Source organism: Cajanus cajan, chromosome 7 (genome assembly GCF_000230855.2).
Source record: "Cajanus cajan strain Asha chromosome 7, NIPB_CcT2T_4, whole genome shotgun sequence".
NCBI classification, from domain to species: domain Eukaryota; kingdom Viridiplantae; phylum Streptophyta; class Magnoliopsida; order Fabales; family Fabaceae; genus Cajanus; species Cajanus cajan.
In genome coordinates this window covers 7,364,832-7,391,716 of record NC_138523.1, presented here as the reverse complement: position 1 = coordinate 7,391,716, position 26,885 = coordinate 7,364,832, and the positions used below count along the sequence as shown (strand labels likewise).

The following is a 26,885-nucleotide window of genomic DNA, read 5'->3' as shown; positions in this document are numbered from 1 at the left end:
ATATCCGTAGCCGCACTACCCGTTTAATAATATTTCTTAAATATCCTAATTATCCTTGTATTACATAACCCTAAAAGTACACTCTCTCATTTGTCATATGAGACTTTCACTTGTGACATTGATGTATTTTAAGTTATTGATTATCTTACATTTTTATTATTATTTCAACAAAATTAACGTTAAATACAAGTTCAAAATTAACATTAAATTTTTATTTTTAATATTTCAATAATATTAAATATAAACTTAAAATTATTTGTAATATAATTTTTTAATTTCTTAAAAAATTTATAAATATCTATTGAAAAACGTAGATATTCAAGAAATTCATGAATATCCACTTAGTGAGTACCTGTGTGGATATGAGATGAGTATAAAACTAATTTTTATCTAGCGGGGCGAGGGTCCATTGCCATCCCTAATAATGCCAACCAAATTAAATCAAAATTTTCGCTACTGCTTTAGGCCAGCAAAGTGAATCACCGTTTCAAATTTATTCAAAAATATATACACATTATAAGAAAAAAAAAAAAAACTAGTATACGTAACAATATTGACCATAATTTGTTTCGGAGAGGAGTCTATGCAAAAACAATAGGGTTTTAATTGTTTTTTTAGAGGTACCTGCTAGGTGAACGAAAACTACTGCATTTTAATTTTTTTAGCAACATTGTTTTTAAATTTATTAAAATATTATTAGATATTGAATAAATAAATTATTTTATAATATATTTTTAAAAATATTATTATAAATATAATAATATTTTTAAATTAATATTATTCTTTTCGATTATTTTCAAAATCAAATCTCATATCGAATAAAAAAAATATCATACAAGTTATTTTGTAACATTTTTTTTAAATGTTACTTCAGATAAGTAACATTTTATTATCTCAATATTATTCTTTTTCATTATTTCTAAAATCAATGTCTTATATTGAGTAAAAAAAAATTATATTTCTCTCATCTCTAATTGTTTTTCATAATTTTAATCTCACACCGAATAAATGAAATGATCTATAAAAAATATATATAATCATATAGTTATGTTTAAAATAAATAAACTTTAATATTTGATATATAATCAGTGGCGATTAATTAAGAATATCTCTTACCTTCTCTTAAAATATTCTTCAGAATTTAAGAAGCATAAAATATAATTATTGATAACAATATCTAAATTAAAATTAATTATTATTTTATAAAATTAATAAAACTTAACGATATCATTAGAATGATACAAAAATACATCATTTGACAATATATTGAGAAAATAAATTAATAATATTTATATATAATTAAATAATATTTTTCAAATATTACTAAAAATCTTTTATGTTGTATCGGAAAAAAGGTCAATCCCCAAGTTTTCTTTTAATTTTTCAAACAATAAATGGCACACATTGGGAGGCACCTATAGCTATTGTTTTAGGTTGCATGCACACGAATTGGTGCCTTCATACCCCAATGTGGTTTTATTTTTATTTTTATTTTTTTATTTTTTATTATTTTTTATCCTCATAAATAACACCCCATATCCCATGTGTTTTACGTTATTGTTTTTTGTAATAATTTATTCGAATAAATATTTCTTAAAATAATTATTTTGTAATTATTTTTATTATTTTTTTAAATTTATGATGGCCATCAAGTCTTAAAAGAATCATCCAAACTCAAATGAAAGACAATATTGACCAATGAGTTTTAATGTTTGTAATAATACAAATGTAATATTAAACATTGATTATATTTTTCTTTTTAAATCACAAGTATTTATTACATAAGATAATTTGTTCAAGTTGTAAACACCAATTTTGTTCCATCAATTTTCCTAATAATCTCTTTTACAAAAAAATCTCTAAATCAATTATTCAAAAATAAATGAACAATATATGTATAAAGTGATTAATTATAGCTTTTTCCCTCCAAAATATAATACAAAATAAAATAACAAAAACGGAAAGAAATGATAAAGTCAAGGAATGCACAAATGAGATAGAAAACAAAACCAAGTAAGAATCCAGAAGGCACCATTTTGAGTTTAGGAGCCAAGGCCTTTCTCTTGTGTCCCTGCACTACTCTCATTCTCATACAAAGTGGTGCAAACCTTGTTCTGCAGCTGAAAAGGCTGTCTAGGCTACCTGTGTTGCCTACTTGCAATACTCCAACCACAATAGACAAGCAAGGAACCTCACGCTCTTTCAAGGGGGATTATTCTCCTTCTTCTGATTGACAAAAAATTTTATCGGGACAGGAGGAAAAGCGATAAAAAGGGGAACTTCATGGGGGCGGACCATATAGACAACCCATGGTTCGTCTTTTAAAAGGGGGAGGAAGGAAAAGGAGAGGGAACCGGTAGCGGGAGAAAAGAAAAAGACTGGTAGCGGGGAAGAGACCATTAAGCAGGGAACCTAGAAGAAGGGCTAAACGACCATTGTAGAGTAGTTTTACAAACTATATACCAAACTGGGTTTGTTTTGAAACATTTTACACCTTTGGGGCTATTTTATAGGGTGTCGCTATGGCCCATAGCGACACCCGTGACACGTGGCAATTTTGGGTCTGAATATAAGCCATGAACGCCATATTAGTAGAGTCGCTGTAGCTGGTGGAGACCTTCAAGGAGTCGCTATAGGCTATAGCGACTCAATTCGGCTAAAAATGAGGTCGCTATAACCTGTAACAGCACACTTATATAAATAATATAAAAAATATATTATTATAAATTTAAAAATACAAAAGATTATGTGAAGAAAAAAGGAATAAAGATAACGTAATATAAGAAAAACAAAAAATAAATTTTGTTAACAAATAATAATTAAAGTATAAAATAATAATTAAATTAAAAAACTGGGGCGCTATGGCCCATAGCGGAAGTGAGGCGCTATGGCCCATAGCGCCTGTGTAAAACTATATTTAATATTTTATAAATATAAAGTATGAAAAATAATTTATAAAAAAATGTCTGATAAAAAAGAAAAAAAGAATGGAAATTTTAAAAAATATAAATTTAAAAAATTAACTAATATAATGTGAAATAAATTAAAAAACGAAAAAAAAAATTAAAAAACGGGGGCGCTATGGCCCATAGCGGAAGTTTGGCGCTATGGCCCATAGCGCCTGTGTAAAAGTATATTTAATATTTTATAAATATAAAATATGATAAATAATTTTTAAAAAAATGTTTGATAAAAAAGCAAAAAAGAATTGAAATTTTTAAAAAATTAAATTTTAAAAATGAGGTAATATATTGTGAAATAAAATTAAAAATGAAAAAAAAAATATAAAACTGGGGCGCTATCCTCCCATGGCGTCTCAGTAATTCACCATCTGCTGGGTGCCACGTGTCAGTTTCACCGCAGGCGTGACCAATGACACGCTAACATGTGTCACTAAGGGTAAAAAAATAATTTTTTACAGTTATAAAATGGAGATGGTCCCCCCCCCCCTCCCCCACTTTCACTTTCGTTTTCTCCTCCTCTTCGGGTAAGTTTCGTTTCACTTATTTATTTTTTAATTTTTATAAATTTATCTTATTAAATATGTTTTATTTATTTGACATTTTGGTTAATAATAATTTATACTTTTTAATTAGGTAATTATTTATTTGGATTGCTGGTGCTCGTGAGTTTCTTCGTTTGAGGTAAATTTTATTTTGAGGTTATTATTTTTTTTTAATATTTAAAAGTCGCTATAGGGTATTTAAACTTGAATATTTTATCTACTTAATAATTGTTATTTAAATTTTAATTCTTTATTTTGTTTCTGTTTAATCATATTTGTTTTAAGTAGGTTTTAACTGATAATTTATTTATTTTTTGTGATTATAATAGGTTTATTTGAATTAATAAATATATTTTATATTAAAATTATTTATTTGGATTCTGTATTATTTATGCAATATTAATTACGTGTTAAATTATTTTATTTATCTGTTATGTTATTTAATTTTTAAATTTTAATTATTTTTAAATTAATTTATTTATCTGTTATGTTAGTTATTTTTATAAATAAAAAAGTAAAAAAATACATGTAAATTAATATTATAAATATTCCGAGTTAATTGCAAATTAATTTGTAGTGAAAAAATATTGTTTATAAAGTAAATAATTTGAAAAAAAAATACAATTATTCGTAAAATAATTTTATAAAGTCAGCCATTTAATTTTATTTATTAATCATATTTATTTTATAACTGATAATTCAATTAATTTTTTCTTATTATAATTGGTTTATTTGAATTATGAAATTAATTTTATTAAATTTGTATGGAAAATTTAATTAAATATAAAATTTAATTTAAGTTATTTATAACTGTTATAATTGTTATTTAGAATTATTTATTTTGATTCTGTGTAATTTTTTCTGATTATAATTAGTTAATTTGAATTAATAAATTTAATTTATATATAAATTATTTATTTGGATTCTGTGTTATTTATTTGGATTCTGATTATATTTAGTTATTTATTTATCTGTTTGTAGTGAAAAAATAATTTATTTATCTGTTTATAGATGGCATCATCATCATCTTCTAGGGGTATGCGTGTCACATGTGGACCCGTCGACGATGATTTATTATCGTTGCAAAATATACATGTGTCACAGCATGTTTGGAACAGAGAAGAAGACAGGAGACTAATAGCACGACGTGCTGCTCCGACGCGCACTGGAATTGCAGGAGTTCCAGAACAAATAATTCCGTTACTGGATCAAGCTGGTTTCGGATGGATAGCGCGTCTGAATTATATTAAAGTTAGTCCTGATGTGCTAACGGCTTTGGTAGAGCGATGGAGACCAGAGACACATACATTTCACATGCCATTCGGAGAGTGTACAATTACTCTTCAAGACGTTGGCATGCTTGTTGGTCTTCCGGTTGACGGTGAACCGGTATTATCTCGTGGCAGTCCAAATATATTGGGATTGGGTAATTATAACTTGACTTTAAATTATTTGTAAATTTATAGTATATTGTTTATATTAATAATAGTTAAATTTTTTGTTTGATTTTATGCAGCTGAGGAGTTGTTAGGGTTGTTCCACCGCAGTCTGAAATTAAAGGACATCGCGTTAGGCTATCTTGGTTGGCAGCAAACTTTGGGGACATTGCTGATGACATAGATGATGTACATGTCTTGGTTCGTTATGCTAGAGCCTGGATATTACGTTATCTAGGAGGAGTGCTTGTTCCCGATAGATCTTCGGCGTATGTGTCCTTACGGTGGTTGGTGTTTTTGCACGACTTTGATATTATTAGGACTTACGCATGGGGTGCAGCTGTGCTTGGATATTTGTATCGGAATTTATGCACCTCCACCGATTACAAAACCCCAACCTGCGGTGGATTTACCCTTTTATTACAGTTATGGGCATGGGAACGATTCCCAACCATTCTGTCTTCACCATTGCCACCTATTCCTCCAGGCAGTCCAATTGGTTTAAGGTACGAGCAAATTTCAAACTTGACATTTTGACAATTAATCAGTTAATTAAACATTATTTAATTGTTTATAATTTGTTTTTTCAGGTGGTCAAACACTGCGACCAAAATAAGTATGAGCGATGATATAAAATTTTATCGCAAATACTTTGATCGTACTACTAGGAAATCTGTAAGTAATTAACGTTTTGTAGTTTTAACAAAAATTTATGTAGATTTTTTGTATTTTAATATTTACGAATTAAAATTTATATTTTACAGATTATTTGGCAACCATATCCCTCTGTTGAACAGATGCCCGGTGACTGCACACAGGGGATGCATATTTGGGGTTCTGTAATCCCCTTACTTTGTCTCTGTATTTGTGAATGGCATCAGCCGGATAGGGTGATGAGGCAATTTGGTTGCCAACAACCAATTCCAAATCCTCCAATGACTCCTGCAAATGTCCATGCATTGACCTTACGCGGTAAGGTTGAAGATGACTAGGCTACAATATTAAGTCCAGCATTAGAGCATTGGGGTCATCGATATAATTATCACTTCACACCTACTCCTCCACAGGTCGGACTATTAGGTCCGAATTCAGAATACATGAGATGGTACCGGAGGAAAGGGAAGCTGCACATTGATCCAGATGAACTTAAAGAGTCAGTTATGGTATGTGCACTTTAGTAATTATATTCTAATACACTATTTTGTCTAAATATAAAGTTCTTAATTATTTATGACATTTGTTGTATTGTATATGTAGGGATATGTAGCTGAGTGTCTGGCATACGTGACTTCCTCTGCTGGCAGAGACCAGTTTTCGGTGGAGGCAGTCACAGAGCAAACTAATTGATTATTATCGATATTTGATGACTACCTAGCACGTGTCGTTGAGCCAGCTGAGGAAGCACCCCCTCCTTCTGGGGCATATGAGATGGGGACATTCAATGTTCCTCCATACTCTAGGGAGGCTGCAGGGTTAGGACGACGAAGAACGCCAGTTGAGGCTATGGAGCACACATACCCTATAGTGCCAGACAGACCGGAAGGGATGTATTATGTTCCTTCACAGGATCTGACTTATCCTTCCCTATCTCAGACTACATATTGGTACCATCCACCACGCCCACCAAGTTTTGAGACATCGGTTCCGATGACGACGACAGATATTTGTCAGTCACTTGGTTTAGAGGATATGCCCGCAGCATCACCCGAGCCCTTCATCTCGTCAGAGATGATGGACATATTTGGACATTCTCCTTTTGCAACTCCACAACCAAGTGCACCATAGGATGACACACAGCAGAGTCAGCAAGCCCCTTATCATATTCCATATGATGATGCTTATATCAGTCATGCTTATACATCAGGTAATATAATATTTAATTAATTTGTCCATTATTTTCTTATTTTATTTATTATTAATAATGTAAATTTATCTTTTAAATTTGATGTTACAGGGTTGATTTGCGACCATAGTTTTCAGTGGAGGCTAGTCATCCACCATGGGAGCCACAACAAGTACATGTTCGTCGAAATCCTCAAAGGGCGGCAAGAGAGAGACGACGACGATGCATTCTCACTCCTGGTACTGTTAGAGGTGTAGGTCATCATGATGAGGAGGATGAGGAGGATGAGGAGGATGAGGAGGATGAGGATTAGACATTGTATATTTGTGAACTATTTCATTAACTTTAAAGAAATTGTAATGATGAAAAAAAATTTATACATTAATCATCACGGTTACATATTCTCGGACAATTGCGCCTATTGTGACCTTCTTGTTTACATATACCACATTTTTGTCGTCGCGTTGAGCTTTCAACCCAGTCCATTTCGTTTCTAATTCTGGTTGATTTTGGTCGGCCTTTTCCACGCACAGATGTTGGATCTGGGACAAGTATCCAGTCCTCATCACTTGGAGGGATTAAGTCTTCATTTCCGATTGGTTCCCAAAGACCAGAATAGGCTCTTAAAACATAATCAGTTGTATAAACTGGATCTATAAACTAGTAGTAATCAATGCTAACGACACCACATGCAGCTATAATATGAGAACAAGGATAATGAAATGCTGTAAACTTTCCGCATTGACAGTATCGTTCGTTTAGATTAACTACCCATTTCTTTCCCCCTGTTTGTCTTACTGGATTAAATGCCTCTTCAACCTCAAATTTTGAAGCTTGAATGTCATATCTACAAACTTGGTGGGAACAAGCCTCTTCTTGATTTTTTTGCAAAGCCTCAACCAATTTAGAAACAAAAACTTTCCCTGATGAAACTTCAGATAAAGCACGACTACCACGAGTACTGAAATACTCAGCGCACCTAGTATAAGTCGATCGCACTAATGCAGTGATAGGCAGATTTCTACAGTCCTTTAAAACTTTATTAACACATTCAGACAAATTTGTTGTCATGTGACCGTATCTCCAACCATCTGCATCGTATGCCATGCTCCATTTTTCTTTTGATACTCCTCCTATCCACCTTTGAACATCAGGGCTAGATTGACAAAACTTTTCCAGATTACGATCAAAAATGTGTTTACATGGTGTATACCCTGCATACAAATTATGAATGATGCACAATTAAAATAATGAAATTACGAATAATTTGAAAATAATTTTCCTTACCTAACTTCACAAGTTGTTGTTTTAGTTTGGCATCCTTGAATCGAGTATTAAAATTACTTGCAATGTGCCTAATGCAGTACTTGTGATATGCATTTGGCGGTCTCCAACCAAGTGCCTCGTTGTCAATGGCCGATTTAATGCTACGATGTCGATAAGAAATTAAGCATATTCCTTGTTTATTTGTAACATGTAGCCGCAAATGAGCCAAAAACCACAACCACGCAAGTCATGTTTCTCCTTCCAGCACAGCAAATGCCAGAGGAAGAACATTGTTATTACCATCCTGTGTTGTGGCAATGAGCAATGTGCCTCGATACTTGCCATACAGATGAGTGCCATCAACTTGTATCAGGGGTTTACAATAATCAAATGCATCACAACACAACTTGAATGTCCAAAATAACCTGTGAAACTGATGGTAACCATGATCACAACGATTACCAACGAAAAACTCATCATGACACAAATCATAAAACGATCCTGGCGCAATTTCCTTCATGTATTTAAGCCACCGGGGTAAAAAAGCATAAGATTCTTCCCAATCACCAAATATTTTAACAATTGCTTTTTGTTTAGCCATCCAAGCCTTCCTATAAGATATCTTAAACCCAGTTTGAGATGTTATTCTCTCTTGGATAAGGCTAATCTTGATTGCTGGATCTTGGTTAACCATTCCTACATATTAAATATTCAAAATCAGTGATATAAATTATTATTAATATAATATTATAAGTTGCAGTTGCAGAACTTACCTTGTATAAATGATGCAATTAGCTCAGAATCTAACTTATTATGATCTTGTGACAAAGACATGTTCAAACATGTATGACGTCCACCCCATTGAGTCACTTTCCACTTGTCAGATTTCTTTGACTCAATAGCTCTCATGTACCATCCACATCCATCATGCGCATTTCGACATCTAACAACCCACTTTGTCGTTTTCGATTCAACCACATAAAAAGTCTGATACATTCTCATTGCATTTTGCTTTACTGCATTTTTACTGCATCTTTATTCTCAAACTCCAATCCAACATATAAATCTTCGCCAATAGACCAATTATTAGCCACATCCATGCCTGGGATTTCTTCTTCATCTGGATGACTCCAATTGATATTAGTGTAGTGAGGTAAATTACCCCAAAATTGACTTCCACCTAATTTAATCATAGTAAATATTTTAAATTCAATAATGTAAATTTAAACAAAATTTTTGAAAAGAATAACACAAATTATTGACTAATTTAATTTTCAAATGTTACCTTCAGTAGATGGATACATTGAAATTAGTTCAACCATTGGACTTTGAACAATAGCATCTGACTCCACGTCACTATCAGATGCTTCACAATTATCGATTTCTTCTTCATTTGATTCATCAATGCTTTCATATGACAATGAAACATGATAGTCTTCATCATCTTCGTCATCTTCATCTTCGTCTCTTGTCATCACCGGTGATCGTTCAATTGACAAATTTTCTAATGAAATTGTTGAAAATTCTAAGTTACCTATTTCAGCATGTAATTCCATTATTGGCATCACATTCTGACTCATAAAACCTTCTATCATGCATTGTACATCATCATCGTCACTCAATTCCAATGAAGAATATCTGTTCTCATCATGCTGTGAAACAACAAATCTGTAAGTTACAGATAATATAACTTGATTTAACTTAAGATGAAATTTGTTGTGAATTCTTCTCTTTAATATATCCAAAGTTAAACCTCGCTTAATATACATCCCTTTTTTTGGTCCCTCAAATGTTACACCTTCTGGACTTTCATACATCCTTCCAGTGTAAATATAAGCTATAATTTGATCCATAATATCTGCAGAAAAATTTAAATATTAGTACAAATACATACAACTTATTTAAACTACAAAAAATTTCAATCATAAATAAGAATTTAAAACTCAACTTAACAGGAGCAAAGAACCAACCAGACTGATTTAGTGGATAAATAACAAATACAGTAACAAAAACAACAAATGAAGTAGAGATATCGATGTGATTTAGCAGAACGGAGAGGGGGTATATATACTGCAAGAGTCTACATCACCTATAGCGACATCTACATAAATTATTTAATAAAAATTTAAAAAAATTGAAGTCGCTATGGGCCATAGTACCAGTTTTAAAAATATATGTATTATTTTATAAATATAAAATTTGTTTAGAAATTTATAAAAAAATAACGGATAAAAGGGAAAAAAAGGATTGAAATAAGAAAAAATTGTAAATTTAAAAAAATAAGTAATATAATGTAAAAAATAATTTAAAAACGAAAAAAAATAAAAATAAAAATTGGGGCGCTATGGCCCATTGCTCCACTCAGGCGCTATGGCCCATAGCACCAGTTTAAAAAATATATCTAATATTTTTTAAATATAATATTTGTTTAGAAATTTATTAAAAAAATAACGGATAAAAGGGAAAAAAAGGATTGAAATAAAAAAAAATTGTAAATTTTAAAAAATAATTAATATAATGTAAAAAATAATTTAAAAACGAAAAAATAAAAATAAAAATTGGGGCACTATGGCCCATAGCTCCACTCCGGCGCTATGGCCCATAGCGCCAGTTTTAAAAATATATCTAATATTTTTTAAATATAACATTTGTTTAGAAATTATAAAAAAATAACGGTTAAAAGGGTAAAAAAGGATTGAAATAAGAAAAAATTGTAAATTTAAAAATATAAGTAATATAATGTAAAAAATAATTTAAAAACGAAAAAAATAAAATAAAAATTGGGGCGCTATGGCCCAGAGCTCCACTCCGGCGCTATGACCCATAGCGCCAGTTTTAAAAAAATAAATATTATTTATTTTAAAATTACATTTTTATAAAACTTAATTTTCTTTTTATAATTATATAATAAAGAGTTCAGTTTATTATGTTTATTTTACATTATTATTATTTTCATTTTTTTTATTTTTTTCTTTACTTAGTGTCGCTATGGGCTACATAATTTTTTTAAGCCTGTCAGCTATGGTGGGTCAGCCTATGGCGACACTGATCCAGCCCAATCAAGCCAAAAAAAAAAGTCACGTGTCATGGATGTTGCTATTAGGCATGGCAACGGGGCGGGGCGGGTACGAGTTTGATGATACCCGTCCCCGTCCCCGCGACTAAAACCCATACCCGTCCCCGTCCCCATACCCGTCGGGTATGGGATTTTTGTCCCATCCCCGTCCCCGTCGGGTATCGGGTATACCCGTACCCGTACCCGTACCCGTAAAAAAAATAATTTTTTTTTACAAAAATTTTTTTAACTTATTTTTATGTTATATTACAATGATAATTGGGTTGTTTGTCTATCTCATATTTTAATCAAGAGACTTCTTAATAATTAAACAACTACAAATATTTCACATCATAATAAATAACTACACATAATTAAAATCTTATAAATTAAACAACCACAAATGTTGAGTATTGTCACAAATAAACAACCACAATGTTGAGTTCAAATAACAAAATAAATTGAAATTTCTCAAATAAAAATTAAAATTCATCTTGCAAGTGGAAAATGTTGAGTGTCATTAAGCTTCAATCCACCTATCATAAGACAATTTATAAAAAATTAGAATTGAGTTATGAATGAAAATTTTAAAAATTAGAATTGAAAAATTAGATTGGACTAATGAAATTGAAATCCACTTACAACATATTCAGGGACTGATGTTGTGAATTTTACTCGTATTTTAGCACTTTAATTCACAAGAATTCATAGCATAATCATGCATATCTTTCATGTTTTTAATAAATTTTTATATCATTTTCCTATTTTATGCTTTTCTTGGTATGTGTTGTGTTTTCTCTGAGCAGGATCAAGATTTAAGAATTAAAGAGGAAATGCTGAGCTACAGGGAAAATCACGGCCGCGATTCTAAATCACGCCCGTGATTCACCAGAGAAAATCACGGCCGTGACTCCCAATCACACCCGTGAACGCCACTGACCCTTCATAGATGTGCTCCAGAGAAGATCACGGTCGTGATTCTCAGTCACGGCCGTGATTCAGCAAACTAAAACTTTCATGTGTTTATTAGATTCAGCATTGTGTCAATTTATTTCCTTAGTTATTTAAAAAATTAAAAGTCATATAAAATATATTTAAAAATTCAAAACACCGAGATAACCAATCCAAACCAAACTACAAAGGTCAGTTTAGTTCGAATTTGATATTTCATTTTAACCAAACCAAACTGGAACCATATCCTTCTCACTGTCCAAGTGAGAAATTGTGAAACAGGTTATATCACTTAATAGTTCACATGAAAGGGCAAGACAAACTGAAGAAAGAGAGGGAAACAAAAGTACACTTCTTTCCAGTTCCCCTATTTAAACAGAGAGAAACCCAGATAATCAGATTATATACTTGAGTCGGAAGGCTCAAGATACCAACTACGGAGTGCTTGTGCGAAAGGAGATCCTAGAGAGATTGAGCGAGAGAGAGACGTACCAGTGTGGTGAGGGAGCCGCTCGGAGGGAGAAAATGTAGGCTGGAGTGGCTGGTCCGTCGGAGGCTGGAGTGGCTGGTCCGTCGGAGGCTGGAGTGGCTCGTCCGTCGGAGGCTGGAGTGCGCAGTGTGAAACCCTAACTCGTGGAGGCTGGAGTGTAATCGTGTGATTCGTGTTGCTAAACTTGCTATAATCGTGTTGCTGGAGTGAGTCACTTTAGACTAGAGACATTATTTTTAAAATTTTAATTTTTTTTAAATAATTAAACCGGGGACGGGTATTTAACTGGGGACGGGGATGGGGACGGGGACGGGGACGGGGCGGGTAAGTATATACCCGTACCCGTACCCGTACCCGATTTAATTTATCGGGTTTTACCCGTACCCGTACCCGTACCCGGTCAAAGCGGGTATTCCCCGTCAAAGTCGGGACGGGTTCGGGTATTACCCACGGGTACGGGTTTATTTGCCATCCCTAGTTGCTATGGTCCATAGCGACACCCAATAAAACAGCCTCAAAGATGTAAAATGTTTCAAAACAGTCCCATTTTAATATATTATTTCTAAAAGTGTACCACAATGGTCGTTTAGCCCAGAAGAAGAGACCCATCTTTCGTGCGACGTGGTATGATTATGTCGCTTTCCCCCTTCAACGTGCCTTGCACTGTTTATGCGATTTTTAGGCTTCTTCCTTTTGTGAATCAGGAATTTAGTGAAATTGGGATGTGCTATTTTCGTGCGCTTATTGTTTGTTTGTTAGTACATAGTAGTTTGTTTGGATTTTTAAATTGAGTGCTTCGGATTCTTTTTTTGTGTTTTTTTTCTCCTTTCTTTCTTTTACCTTTTGAGTGGACTGTGATTGGATTGCTTCGAGATATTTCTCTTTGCATTGGCAGTGATTTCCCACATGGATTTGACGTGTGTAAGTGGATGTAAGGTAGAGCTATCAACACGGGCAGCCCGGCCCATGGGCCGGCCCACTTTGGCCCACGTTAAAAACAGGCTAACCCAATCCGGCTCACTTTTTATTTTTTCATAATTTTTATGGCCCGGCCCAGCCCACCACGGATTAGTGGGTCAAATGGGCCAGCCCACCAACCCACAAAAAAAAAAACAAAATTTAAAATTTAAAGTAACATAATAATCATAAAATTAACATTATTAATAGTCATAAATCATAACTCATCATATAAAATTGGTATGGCATATTAAAAAATATATTTTTTAATTAATAAACATGAATGAATTATAGGTGTTCAAATTTCGATCCACATATCTCTAGCTTGTTGGAACCAAAAAGATATAATAATTTTGTCGGTTTGAAAATGATATGAAGGGGCCACTGAAATGCTAGAAAGATCAATAAAGATTAACATTTATATAGAGGAGCACCTTCGTGTGAAGCCTTAGTCAAATTGAAACAGTGAAAGTGTGAAACAAGTCTTTGTGAAGCACTGTGCGTAGTCCCGAACTGAAGCAGTGAAAGTTGAAACACAGCCTTCGTGAAGCACTGCAGCGTGGACGTGGTCCCGTACTCCCGTTTGCTTGTTAGAATAGGGTTTTAATTTTTTGACTGTTTTTTAATTGAAGCAGTGAAACTTGTCTATTGGACTGGGCTGGCTCCTGGCTGTTCGGTTTCAATAAAAAAAAAATAAGTGGGCTGGTGGGCTGCCCGGCCCACTACGGGTTCAGCCCAAATGAGCCGGGTAAAAGTGGCCCGGGTTTGAATTTACCCACTTAACATAAAACTGCTATTTATTTTGGCCCAGCCCGGCTCGTTTTCAAGGTGGGCCGAGTTGGCCCATGGGCCACGGCCCATTTTGACGGCTCTAATGTAAGGTGCCTAATGAGATTTTTTATTTGCAAACAAATTTCGGTTGATGGTGGAAATCCTGATGCCAACGTCATTCAACCAAATGCATTTTAATAGTCAACTAGCAATGAGGCCTCCAGCATATACCATTGTTAAGGAGTTTAGTTTTTTCGAATTTTTTTTAGCTGGATCAAAATGATATAAAAATTTGGGTTTGACATTTAATTAATATTTTAGTATCACTACGGCTGAAAATGATAATACAGTGTTTGAAATAATAATAGTAATAATAGAAATAGTTACTATTATAATAATAATAATAATAATAATAATAATAATAATAATAATAATAATAATAATAATAATAATAATAATAGTAATAATGATTTATTTTTTTTATAATATCTATCTTCTTTAAAAAGGGAGATTATTTCTATGTGGTATCTCCTTAATCTTAGATGATGATATCTATTTCTCGTTTTAACAAAATTAGTCTAATTAATTTTATTTGATTAAGTTATTTTCTATAAAGGTGCTAGATATTTATAAAAATCACAACAATAATAATAATAATTACTGTAATATTCTATTATTAATATTAGTATAAATTATATATATAAAAAAAGATTATTTGAATGTGACATTCCTTTAATCCTAAAACTTAAGGATGTAAGTTGTGACAACTTATTATCATTATTATTTTATATTTAAAAAGAAAACAATTAATTCAAAATATGGTCAAAAATCAAAATATAGTATTGTAATATTCAATATAAATATTTGAAGTATTTGTATAAAATTTTTATTGGAGGAATGGTTAATTAGATGTTACATCTTTTTAACCTTTGAATTTAAAATACAAGTTCTAACGACTTGATATCTTTAAATTTTTTCTCCAAAAAACATAAATGTCGAACCAAAAATATTTTAAGATAATAATGTTTATAGCAATAATTATAATTAAAATTTTATTTAATTGACTTTGGTGTACACCTTAGTCAATTTTATATTTTTAGGGTGAATGAGCTAAGACAGTTCAAGAATCCTATATTTAACAAAAAATAAAATTTAATTAAAAAAATCAACACACAAATATTTTCTACAAAGAACTACGTGACTCTGATTCTTCATTACACATGAAGATACGTAGGAGCAAGAACTAAATCTTGTCGAGCCAAAAAAAATAAAAAATATATTATCCTCCTTTTATGTAACAATAATAATTTTAACCTTTTTTAATGCATAATTGAAATTAGTTAAATAAAATATATTTGATCATTTTAGTGAGATAAATATTTTATAAATTATGAATAATTAGTTTAATTAATTAAAAGGTAATCATCTTAGGACGAACGTTGTGAGGTGCTAATACCTTCCTTACACGTAATCGACTCCCGAAGTCAAAAATTTGGTTTTCATAGACTATTTTCTAGTTTATGGTTTTTTCAATGTTTTTCCGTAAAAAATAACATTGGTGGCGACTCCCTCAATTTTCAATTTTATTTTTCGCCGTCCCGTCGCGATCTCGGTTGTGACACAAGTCAAATTACTTCTCAATATTGAGTAAAAAAAATTATATTTCTCTCATCTCTAATTATTTTTCATAATTTTAATCTCACACCGAATAAATGGAATGATCTATAAAGAGTATATATAATCATATAGTTATGCTTAAAATAAATGAACTTTGATATTTGATATATAATTAGTGACGATTAATTAAGAATGTCTTCTACCTTCTCTTAAAATATTCTTAAAATTTTAAGAAGCATAAAGTATAATTATTGATAACAACATCTAAATTAAAATTAATTATTATTTTATAAAGTTAATAAAACTTAACGATATCATTAGAATGATAAAAAATATATCATTTGACAATATGTTGAAAAAAGAAATTAATAATATTTATACATAATTAAATAATATTTTTTAAATATTACTAAAAATCTTTTATGTTGTATCGGAAAAAAGGTCAATCTCCAACGTTTTCTTTTAATTTTTCAAACAATAAATGGCACACATTGGGAGGCACCTATAGCTATTGTTTTAGGTTGCATGCACACCAATTGGTGCCTTCCTCCCCCAATGTGGTTTTTTTTTTGTTTTGTTTTTTTTTTTTAACTTTTTATCCTCATAAATAACACCCCATATCCCATGTGTTTTACGTTATTGCTTTTTTGTAATAATTTATTCGAATAAATATTTCTTAAAATAATTATTTTGTAATTATTTTTATTATTTTTTTAAATTTATGATGGCCAACAAGTCTTAAAAGAATCATCCAAACTCAAATGAAAGAAAATATTGACCAAGGAGTTTTAATGTTTGTAATAATACAAATGCTATATTAAACATTGATTATATTTTTGTTTTTTAAATCACAAGTATCTTTTGCATAAGATAATTTGTTCAAGTCAAAAGGACTTTTGGAAGTGATATATAAAATTTTCTCTAAGTATATAAATCAACTATATACTTAATACTTGTGACACCATTAATCAAGTCACTACAAGAGAATTGTGATACACATCTTATAGTGATATATGTCATTAAAAATTATTTTTACTTACACAATAAATATAATATATGTTAGTATATTATTAAAAAATGTGAATATAGATTATACTAACACATAAAATATGTTGTTAAGTCTCATTCAAAATCAACATTAAAATTGTATGTAACTATATGTCAAATAGATATATACTTATATATATTGTATCTATAGTGACACTTTTTATATGTCATTATATATAACACTTATTGTAGTGAGTTGAAATAATTTCACTTTAATTTTTACATACACAATAATAATAATATTGATTACACTGTCATATTTTATTTATGAAAAAATGTATTTAAATTTAATCCAAACATCTGACTTTGGCTAGTGCTGAACTTATCCTTAATTTGTTTATAGGGATGAATAAATGGGCACACCAGGTAAAGTGGCTCCAGCATCTACAATAAATATGTTGCCAGACACATATGCAGAAGAATCATGAATTAAATAACGAGCTAGTGATGTTAATGCTGGATCAGAAGTGCCCAATGTTCTCAAAGGTACTGTTTTCATTGTCACATTATTCAACCAAGGTTTTTGCATTAACTTTTCAGTGATTTCAGATTTGAAAATTCCCGGTGATATGGAATTCACTCTAATTTTGTGTACCCCCAATTCCAGTGCCATGACCTGTCAAATAGCATTACACCAGTTCACAAAAATAAATGATATCAATATATATGTCTTTGTGTATTCATTGTGAACAATTATCAGTGAATTGTACTAAACATGTAATTTTGTGAATATCATAGAAGCATATAAAACTAGAGAACAAAGCCATAAGCCCAAATCATATTAAGAAATTATGATAATCCTTATGTACACCAGTTGAATTGACTGGTTCAGTGTCTTGGAAAAGATAAGTGTATAAATTAAAAAAAATATTTTAAACTATAAAGACTAAAAAAAATTATATGGCTTGTTTTCAGAACACAAGGCTTAATTAATTGAGATAAATAAGATGCCAAGTAGTGATAGTTTACCTTTGTGAGCATATTGAGGCCTGCTTTGGATGATGAATATGCAACACCTCCTGGCAATTGACCACGTTTCAAACCAACAACGGAAGAAATATTGATGATTGATCCTTTCCTCTGTGCATCACGCATGCGTTTGGATACATATTTTGAAACCAACCAGGTCCCTGTTAGGTTTGTTCTGAACGTATGGTTCCATTCCTCCTCAGACAATTCCAAACTTGTTTTGACACTTCCTATTCGCCACAAGAAGCATGAAACGTCACAAACCCTTATAGCATTCAAATTCAATTGTCATTCTGAAAACCATTAGTTTAATCAAGAATGACCATAGCAACCCATAAAGGTAATAATATGGTATGGCACATTCAAGTGTACGTGCAAAACAATTCTTAAATTCACTTAATTTTTTTTTTTTTTTTTATAGTAACACTCTATAATAATATAATAGGTGTAACCAGGGACGGATCTACATAGGAGATAGTGGGGGCACTTGCCCCCACTACCATTTTATACATATTTTTTTTATTTAAAAAATAATATATTTTAAAAAATAAAATTTATATTCTAATAATATATATATATATATATATATATAAATTATCATAGGTATAAAATATAGATTTGAAGGAGGTGTTCATTTATTTAATATTTTTTAAATTTTTGAAGGAGATTAGTTCTCATATGTGATAAAGAATACCCATTAATAATGAATTATTTTTTTTAAAAAAGTTTAATTATATATATATATATATTAATTTTCACTTATATAAAGTAATATATTAAAAAAATTATTTTTTGATAAAATAAAATTTGTACTATGCATGTTTACCTTTTGTACTTTCTATTTATTGTATACGTTGATTAAAAAGATCAAAATAATAAAGATTGTAAGATTGTATATGTTGATTAAAAAAATCAAAATAGGAAAGGTTGGAAGATTTGTATTCTATTTTGAATTTTTATTATAAAATATATTTTAAAATAAATTATCATCTAAAAATTTATATCAAATATTAAAAACATTTTATATCATAAATAAACTAAACTTGTTTTTTTTTTATTATAAAATTTAACATATTTAAAAAATATCTATGACAGATAAATAAGTCATATTAAAGACATGCAATTTTAAAGAAAGTTAGGTTCAAATCTATTAAATTATAATATAATCTAGTCTTACCTGATTTATTTCCATCCTTAATCATAATTATAGATATAAAAAATTGTAAAAATAATTATGATATATATTTATACTTTTAAAAGTTATATGTGAAATTTTTAATACTAAAAATATATGAGTAAGTATTGCCCCCACTACCTAAAATTTCTAGATCCGTCACTGGGTGTAACTACATTTATTTATTAATAATTATATTTTAATAACTATTTAAAATTGTAACTATAAGGTATAATATACACAATTAAGATTCGTCCAACACATTGTTAAGCCTAAAAATAAATATTAAAGTGAGACTTTTTTAAAATTAATAATAATATTTTTTATTTTAAAAAAATAATAATGTTTTAGAGATAGACCTTGCAAAAAAAAAATAATTAAATTTGTATAATTTTTAGAAATAGACATTTTAGAATGAATTTTTAAAAATACAAAAAAGTGATTTTTAAATTATGGATCTTGAAAGAATTATATGAATATAATGTAAAATATTTTTTTTAAGGGATCTAAAGCAAAAGTTTTGTTCACCTCTAGTTTGGATCGGTCCTATTCATAATATATGTCATTAAATTTTATTCAAAATTGATACTAAAATTATGTGTATATGTAAAATAGATTTATATTAGGGATGTAAGCGGGTTGGGTTAGATCGGGTTTGGATAAACTCGTTACCCGACCCGATCAAAATTTAACGGGTTGAATTGGATTAATCGGATCAATATAATTATATTTATTTATTTATTTATAAAAATTTAAATATTTCAAAATAGATGTAAATCATTTGATACATTATTGCAAATTCTATTTTATCAACCTATAAAGCAAACAATGATGCAAATTAAATTCTAAAATAAATTTATTAATTTATTACATTATTATCAACTCAATTAATCAACATTAATTAATACAAAATAAAATTTAAAATAAATATATTATATTATTACAATGCTATCAAACTAAAACACAAAACTTGTTACTAAGTAATAGTGACAATGAGTATTATTATAAACAAATGATCATTCAAACGTTGTTGTTATTATTATTATTATTATTATTATTATTATTATTATTATTATTATTATTATATATGACTGGATTATGTTGGGTTGGTAACGGGTTGAAAACACAAAACTCGTTACCCAACCTATATATTATCGAATTTTGATTGAGTTGAGTTGAGTCTAATTCGAACACTGAAAAATCGAATCCGAACTTATATATTGGGTTGATTTGGGTCGATTCAAATTTATGGTTACTCATACTCGCTTACACCCTTAATTTAATATGTAAGATTTTTATGGTGATTATGCTCATGCAGGTCGGACTCTTTCCACAAATTTTCAGGTTTAAGTATTATAAATTCAAAAGAAGGGTGTGCCACGTTTCTAGTCCTTTAACATTCAAATTATTAAACAATTGTATTGAATTGAAATTTTATAAGTCTAGTTTTAAAAAAATAAATAATAATAACCTCATAAATTTTAAAAGATTATATTAAAATATAATGATTATTTGTAAAAAAAGTTTAAAATACTTTTATATTAATTTTATTGTTAAAATGTCAACGAATTTATACTCTGAAAATTCATAAAATTAAAAGGATTTTATAAATTTATTAAGTTACGAAATAAAATACTATAGATTTTTGGCAAACATTTTAAAGTTATAAGAGTTAATGGAAAAATATAATGAAAAATGATAAAATTTTGACAAAGAAAAGTTAAACTAATACAATTTCTTTAAAAGCTAATCCTTTAATTTCTCCTTAACAAATAAATATGAAACCATACTTGTATTGGAGAATGAAAAAACAGTCACATAATTAGGATAAGGAGCATGTTGAATTTGCAACAAACTTCAATTTTAAGTGCACAACTAAAACATTGAAAACATTGTTAAATTTAAGGTATTCACAACATTGTTAAATTTAAGGTATTCATTCGTGTATAACTTTCAAAATATTTACACAAAGTTGCATTTATTCATAAATTTTGTTGGAAATATAAAAATAATTTAAATTGTTTACAAAATGACATTGCGTGTAACTTAGAATGAAACTTTCACTTTCTTCACTATATTGATTACATTAAAAAGTTTTATACTTTTTTTCTTTCTTCGATACATTTCACATGTTAATTTTGTAAATAATTTAAAAATTTCTCTTAGATTGTGTTTGGACAAAGAATGTTAAATTTAAATAAATAAATTTGAAATTTGAATTACTTTAATTTAAATTTCCCTCATTTTAAATTTTTTTTTGATAAATTAATTCAGATTTTTAAAATTTTAAATATTTAATTTAGTACAAGACAATTAATTTTCATCATATGATAAATTTATTTTTAGATACATGTGTAAAATTTTGACAATTTAGTGTTAAAATTAAGTCATTATTAAGTTTTATATATTCAATAATTAAAAAATAATTTTAACAATAAATAAAAATATTTAATAATTTGAAAATAATTAAATATTTAATAATTTCAAAATATAAATATTGATAAGATTTACAATAATATCAAGAAGAGAAGAAATATAGGCGAAAGAAGACAAAAATGATATAGATATTAGAAAAACAAGAAAAGGATTAGGGATTAGACTCTTCTAAAATGAATGGTGCATTTTAGAAGATAAAATGTAATAATAATCATTGATTAAAAAATTAACAATGGAAAATTTTGATAAAATCAAATACATGTATAATAAAATTTAAAATTAATTATAATATCTATCATAAAATCAATAGTTATTATTATATTTTATTATCTAAAGTGAAATATTTTCACTTTAATGGAGTCAAATCCAAAGAGTAGAGAGAGAATAAAGGGAGAAAAAAAAAGGATAAAGAAAAAAGAGCAATAGAACAAGAGATAGAAGAAAGGGAAAAAAAATAAAAAGAGAAAATTAAATTAAATCAAAATTAACAGAAGAATGTGGTATAAATAAATTCTATAAAAGGTCACATAAAATCACCTTATAAAATAAATCTTTGAAATTATATACTTTTCAATAGCAAGACTTTTTTTAAGAGATAAAAAATATCCTACATATGATTTTTTGTACACCATTTTTAAAAAATTGTTGATAGTTCTTATAATGAATATCACATAACTTATTTTTATTATTTATGTAAAAAAACATTTTTATTATTTGAAAGTTTTAATTAGATACACGTATATTTTAAAAGATCTCAACTTATACACTACTAAATTGTAAATTTACTCATGAACAAAAATAATTCAAATTTAAATCCATGGCAAATATCAAAATAACAATTTTTTTTATAGAATTAGAATACAATGGTTCACAGATGCCGTCAATTTCTCAAAATCATTGTCGAGTCTTGCAAATTGATTCTTACATTTTTTATTTGTTAAATGTGAATTTTTGTTAAAGTAGTATTTTAGCATGTGTAATGCATAAGTTAAGTGTGTATCAATCTTAACACACTAAATATAAGAGAGATCAAAAGATTTGTATAGTTGAGGATGATTTAAAGAAATTAATTAGTACTATCTATATCAATAAAATATATCTATATTTTGGTAATTCATAACTTAACAACTACGTAGTCAAGCTTGTTTAACTAAAAGAAATTTAGTCGAGGTGAGTTACTAGGAAGTTTTCTAAAAAAATGTGTAAGTAAGAATAAAACACACAAAAAGATCTTGAATTGGTTTGTTGAGACAACCATTGATTTTAAAATCAAACAAACATATTAGAAAGAGTTATCCATGGAGTTAAACATATAAATTTATATAAATTATATTTAAAATTTATATAAATAAATATTTTTAAACATATAAATTATATTTTAGATTTATGATGAATAATTTATATTTTGACACAATTTTTAGTCATCGATAATTTATTTTTAAATTTTATTTATAAATAAATATTGCAAATAAAAATTAAAATAAATAAGGAGTTAAAAAATTCCTAAAAATTATTTCAATAAAAAAATACTTAAAAATATTCTTGCGCAAAATAATTGGTTTTATTTCATATGTATGAGGGAATATATGTAAATTTCCATGGAAAAAAATATATGTAAATTTTAAATAATTTTATTCTATCTAATAATATCTTCTTTAAAATAATTTTTATTTAATTCATATTTCATTTAATTTTTTATGCTTGGTATCAAGATTTAATAAAAAAATGTTTAAATATATTTTTGATCCCTCAAATTTAAAATTGTCATTTTTAGTTTATGTAATTTTCAAAAATCTTGTTTTAGTTCTTCGATCACCAATAACATATCTGAAAGTAATTAATTAAGACTGTTATGCAATATCAAGCAAATTTAATATGATATTTTTACTAATAGGGACATTAATAGATAAATTTTATATAATAATATTTGGTAAATTTTTTAACAAAATTTGAATATAAGAAATAAAATAATTTTTTTTAAAATTACTGGGACTAAAAATAATAATTTTAAATTTGAAAAACTATAAACATATTTACCTTAAATTTAAGGGACTAAAAACATATTTAAGTCTAAAAAAAATACTAAAAAGCATCATAGTCTACAACAAACAAATCTTTTGGTTAGTTTCGATTTTAAGATTCTGATTTGAAAAATAAGAACAATTTCCTTCCTTATTTATGATTTTACCAAGATTTGTTTTAAAAAGAAATTCTTGAATTCTCTCTTCCTTATATTTATTTTTATGAAAATTTTTCTTTTTTAAAAAAACTCTGAAATTTACTCATTGAAGAGTTGGGCGGTGCTCGTCAAATGCCAAATGGAGACATGTCTGTTTCAATTCGATAGACATAAAACAAAAGCAAAAGCAAAAAAAAAAAAAAAAAAAAAGAATTCCAATTACCTCGGATACCAGCGTTGTTGATCAGCGCATCAATGTGTCCAAACGCGTCCCACGCCTTCTGCACGCACTTGTCAATGACGTGGCCATCCTCGGCGACGTCCAGTTCCACGGCGACGGCGCGGCGGCTCCGGTCACCGTCGTCGGCCGCCTGAACCATCCCGTTAATTTCGCGGCAGAGGGATTCCAGGCGGTCGACCCGGCGGGCCGCCGCGATGAGCTTGCAGCCGGCGCGGGCAAGGTCGAGACAGAAGTCGCAGCCGAGGCCGGAGGATGCGCCGGTGACCATCACGACTTTTCCGGCGAGCGTGTGCCACGGTTCTAGGTGGTCGGAAACTTGCGCTGCCATTCAGTTAAAAAAAAGGAGTCTTGTTGAGAAAAGAAAGAATGGAGAACGGAAATGACTGAGTGTGGATTTATGGCAACAAACATAAATAAGCATTTTGCCGACAACTAAACAAAGAAAATATACTCTATATGCATTCTTAACTATGGTTTTGATTCACGTGGAGATGGCTCCTCAAATATGATGGGAGAGCATGGATCAAGGGTCCAATCATTAGAGTTATGGCTAGGCATGGCAACGGGGCAAGGCGGGGCGGGTTTTACGTTTCCTGTCCCTGTCCCCGCCCCTGTAAATTTAAACCTGCTCTCGCTCCCGATACCTGCCGGGGATCGGAAGTAAAATCTAGGTCCCCATTCCTGTCCCCGGCGGGGTTCGAGTTTCCCCGCCCCCGCTCCTTTTTTTTTTCTTTTTTTTTTAAATAAATATGAATAATTTTAAAAAAAATAAAAGAAAAGAAAAATAATATAAATTTTTACATATAAATATTTTTTATTTTGGTTTATGTTAGTCAAGTAGCCTCGTGTAACTTAAGAGGGGGGGTGAATTAAGTTATCTAATTTTTCTTCTCTTTATAAGTTTTTCTAATTTCTTTCTTATAAAATCAATATCATAAACAAATTGTATGTAATGATGCAAAAACTTCACAACAAAATTAAAAGTATAGGAAAGAGAATTGCAAACTTGATTTTATATTGGTTCGGCCAACCTTGCCTACATCCAGTCCTCAAGTCTCCCACTTGAGATTTTTCACTATGCTTGTAACTTTTACAAGACTCAAATTCTCCAACACCTAGGAATTCCCTTTCCTCGTGTTGAGAATCACAGACAACCAAGGAGAACAACACTTTCTCCTTTACAAATCAATAGATGAGATGAATGAAGTAGAACAACTCTCTTTGAAGAGTGGATTTTACACTTTGTTGATCTAGTAGAACTCTTTAGATAATATTTGCAAATGATTTTGGCCAAGTGATTGTAAAGATAATTTTTCACAATTGAGTTCGTAACCTTTTTCTGAAAAATTATTGGTATTTATAGATGATTGTTTCATAGGTCATGACTTTTCATGAAGAGTTGTGACTTTCTAATATTTTTCCAGAAAATAGGCTCTAGTAATCGATTACAAGACTTGGTAATCGATTACAACGATTTAATTTTAAAATGCTCCGAACGTTGTAAAATTTAAATTCAAATTTCGAAATTTTTATCTTCTGGTAATCGATTACAGGGAATGGGTAATCGATTACCAAAGCACGTTTTAATAAGTAAATTTTGAATATGAGTTTCATCTTCTGTTAATCGATTACATGTACTGGTAATCGATTACCAGACTCTTAAAAACAATAATTACCTTATTAAAACTTAAAATATAGAAAACCTTTATTTTCAAAACCTTATTAATATAAAAGATTAAATTTGAGTTTTCTTGAAATTCTTTATTTTAAATGGCCAAGAATCTTATGCAATATTTCTAAAGATTTCTTTTTACATATAAAGCTAGGTTGACAAGACTTATCTAAAATACTTTGAGATTTTTGTTTCTTGATCACCTTGCTTTAACTTGACCTCTTGTTTTCTACAATTTCTTTGGCATCATCAAAATCCTTTACATACATTCTTCCACAATTTATATATATAAAAATAATTTTTTAATTATATTATTAAGCGGGGCAGGGGCGGGTATGGGGGCGGGGGCGGGGTGGGTATTAACATCCCCGCCCCCGCCCCCGCCCCCGATTTTATCAATCGGGGAAAACCCGAACCCGAACTCGATAAACACGGGTTTTCCCCGTTCAAATCGGGGCGGGTTCGGGCGGGTACCCACGGGGACGAGTTAGATTGCCATGCCTAGCTATGGCCAGGAGATTACTTGAAGACTTGTCTATTTCAGAGCTTAGTGGGCCCAATGGGCTTGGTGGGCCTAGAGGGTGCTTCTCACTTGGGCTTTACTTGCTTGACACCATGTTTTATTGCACATTCATAGAATAGGAAGTTACTTTGTTTTTGGTCTTGTATTTTGACCATAGTTTAGGGTTTGTGAACTTTGGGCTTGTAATTGGGCTTCATGAGCTTTTGGGCTTTTGATACCCAATATTGGGTTCATTCTCTTTCTTGTAATTTTTCCTATTCATTGTATTTCATTGACCATTATATTTAGGTCATTAGATTAGGACTTAAGGAGGATTTCTAGTTTAAGTGAATTAGGAAAAACTAGGTTTAATTTAGTATGCATTTAAGTTGCATTTTGAGTCACATGGATGGCGCCACCTTGGTTGAACATGTGTGACTCAAATTCAACCCTAAATGCACACTAAATCAAACCTAAATACACCTAGCACTCAAGGGACCGGTCATACACATGTGTGATAAGATTTGAATTCAAATTCAAAATTTGAATTCAAATCTTGGCGCCAATGTGGAGGCCTCACATGTGGCGCCAAGTGTAACCTAGTTCTGGAAATATAAAAGACTCCCTCCTCACACATTGTACTCACTTTTGATATATGAAATTTGAGAGCAAATCTTCTGCCAAGTTTCTTCCAAAAGTCACCGAGACATTGCCTTCAAAAACCCTAGGAAACTTACCTAGTTCCTACCTTTTGAAGTGAGCAATCCTTTGAGC

General features: G+C 29.8%; 4 protein-coding genes across 4 annotated transcripts; 1 reads left to right on the top strand and 3 right to left on the bottom strand.

Annotated features, from left to right (window-relative positions):
- Nucleotides 1-4,516: 4,516 nt before the first annotated feature.
- On the top strand, nucleotides 4,517-6,288 carry LOC145949789 (serine/threonine-protein phosphatase 7 long form homolog). The gene is made up of 7 exons (XM_083060672.1): nucleotides 4,517-4,931; nucleotides 5,027-5,447; nucleotides 5,532-5,616; nucleotides 5,706-5,780; nucleotides 5,823-5,918; nucleotides 6,009-6,104; nucleotides 6,199-6,288. Exons 1-7 carry the CDS (start codon nucleotides 4,517-4,519, stop codon nucleotides 6,286-6,288), a joined length of 1,278 nt encoding a protein of 425 aa, XP_082916798.1.
- A 1,156-nt stretch (nucleotides 6,289-7,444) lies between these two features.
- LOC145949788 (uncharacterized) lies at nucleotides 7,445-8,301 on the bottom strand. The gene is made up of 2 exons (XM_083060671.1): nucleotides 8,259-8,301; nucleotides 7,445-7,998 (listed from the first exon to the last, which is right to left on the bottom strand). The coding sequence occupies exons 1-2, from the start codon at nucleotides 8,299-8,301 to the stop codon at nucleotides 7,445-7,447; spliced, it is 597 nt and encodes a 198-aa protein (XP_082916797.1).
- On the bottom strand, nucleotides 8,298-9,046 carry LOC145949787 (uncharacterized). Its single transcript, XM_083060670.1, has 2 exons — nucleotides 8,824-9,046; nucleotides 8,298-8,746 (listed from the first exon to the last, which is right to left on the bottom strand). Exons 1-2 carry the CDS (start codon nucleotides 9,044-9,046, stop codon nucleotides 8,298-8,300), a joined length of 672 nt encoding a protein of 223 aa, XP_082916796.1.
- An 8,178-nt stretch (nucleotides 9,047-17,224) lies between these two features.
- On the bottom strand, nucleotides 17,225-24,455 carry LOC109809765 (uncharacterized). Its single transcript, XM_020373161.3, has 3 exons — nucleotides 23,920-24,455; nucleotides 17,908-18,137; nucleotides 17,225-17,554 (listed from the first exon to the last, which is right to left on the bottom strand). The coding sequence occupies exons 1-3, from the start codon at nucleotides 24,263-24,265 to the stop codon at nucleotides 17,276-17,278; spliced, it is 855 nt and encodes a 284-aa protein (XP_020228750.1). The 5' UTR covers nucleotides 24,266-24,455; the 3' UTR covers nucleotides 17,225-17,275.
- Nucleotides 24,456-26,885: the final 2,430 nt, after the last annotated feature.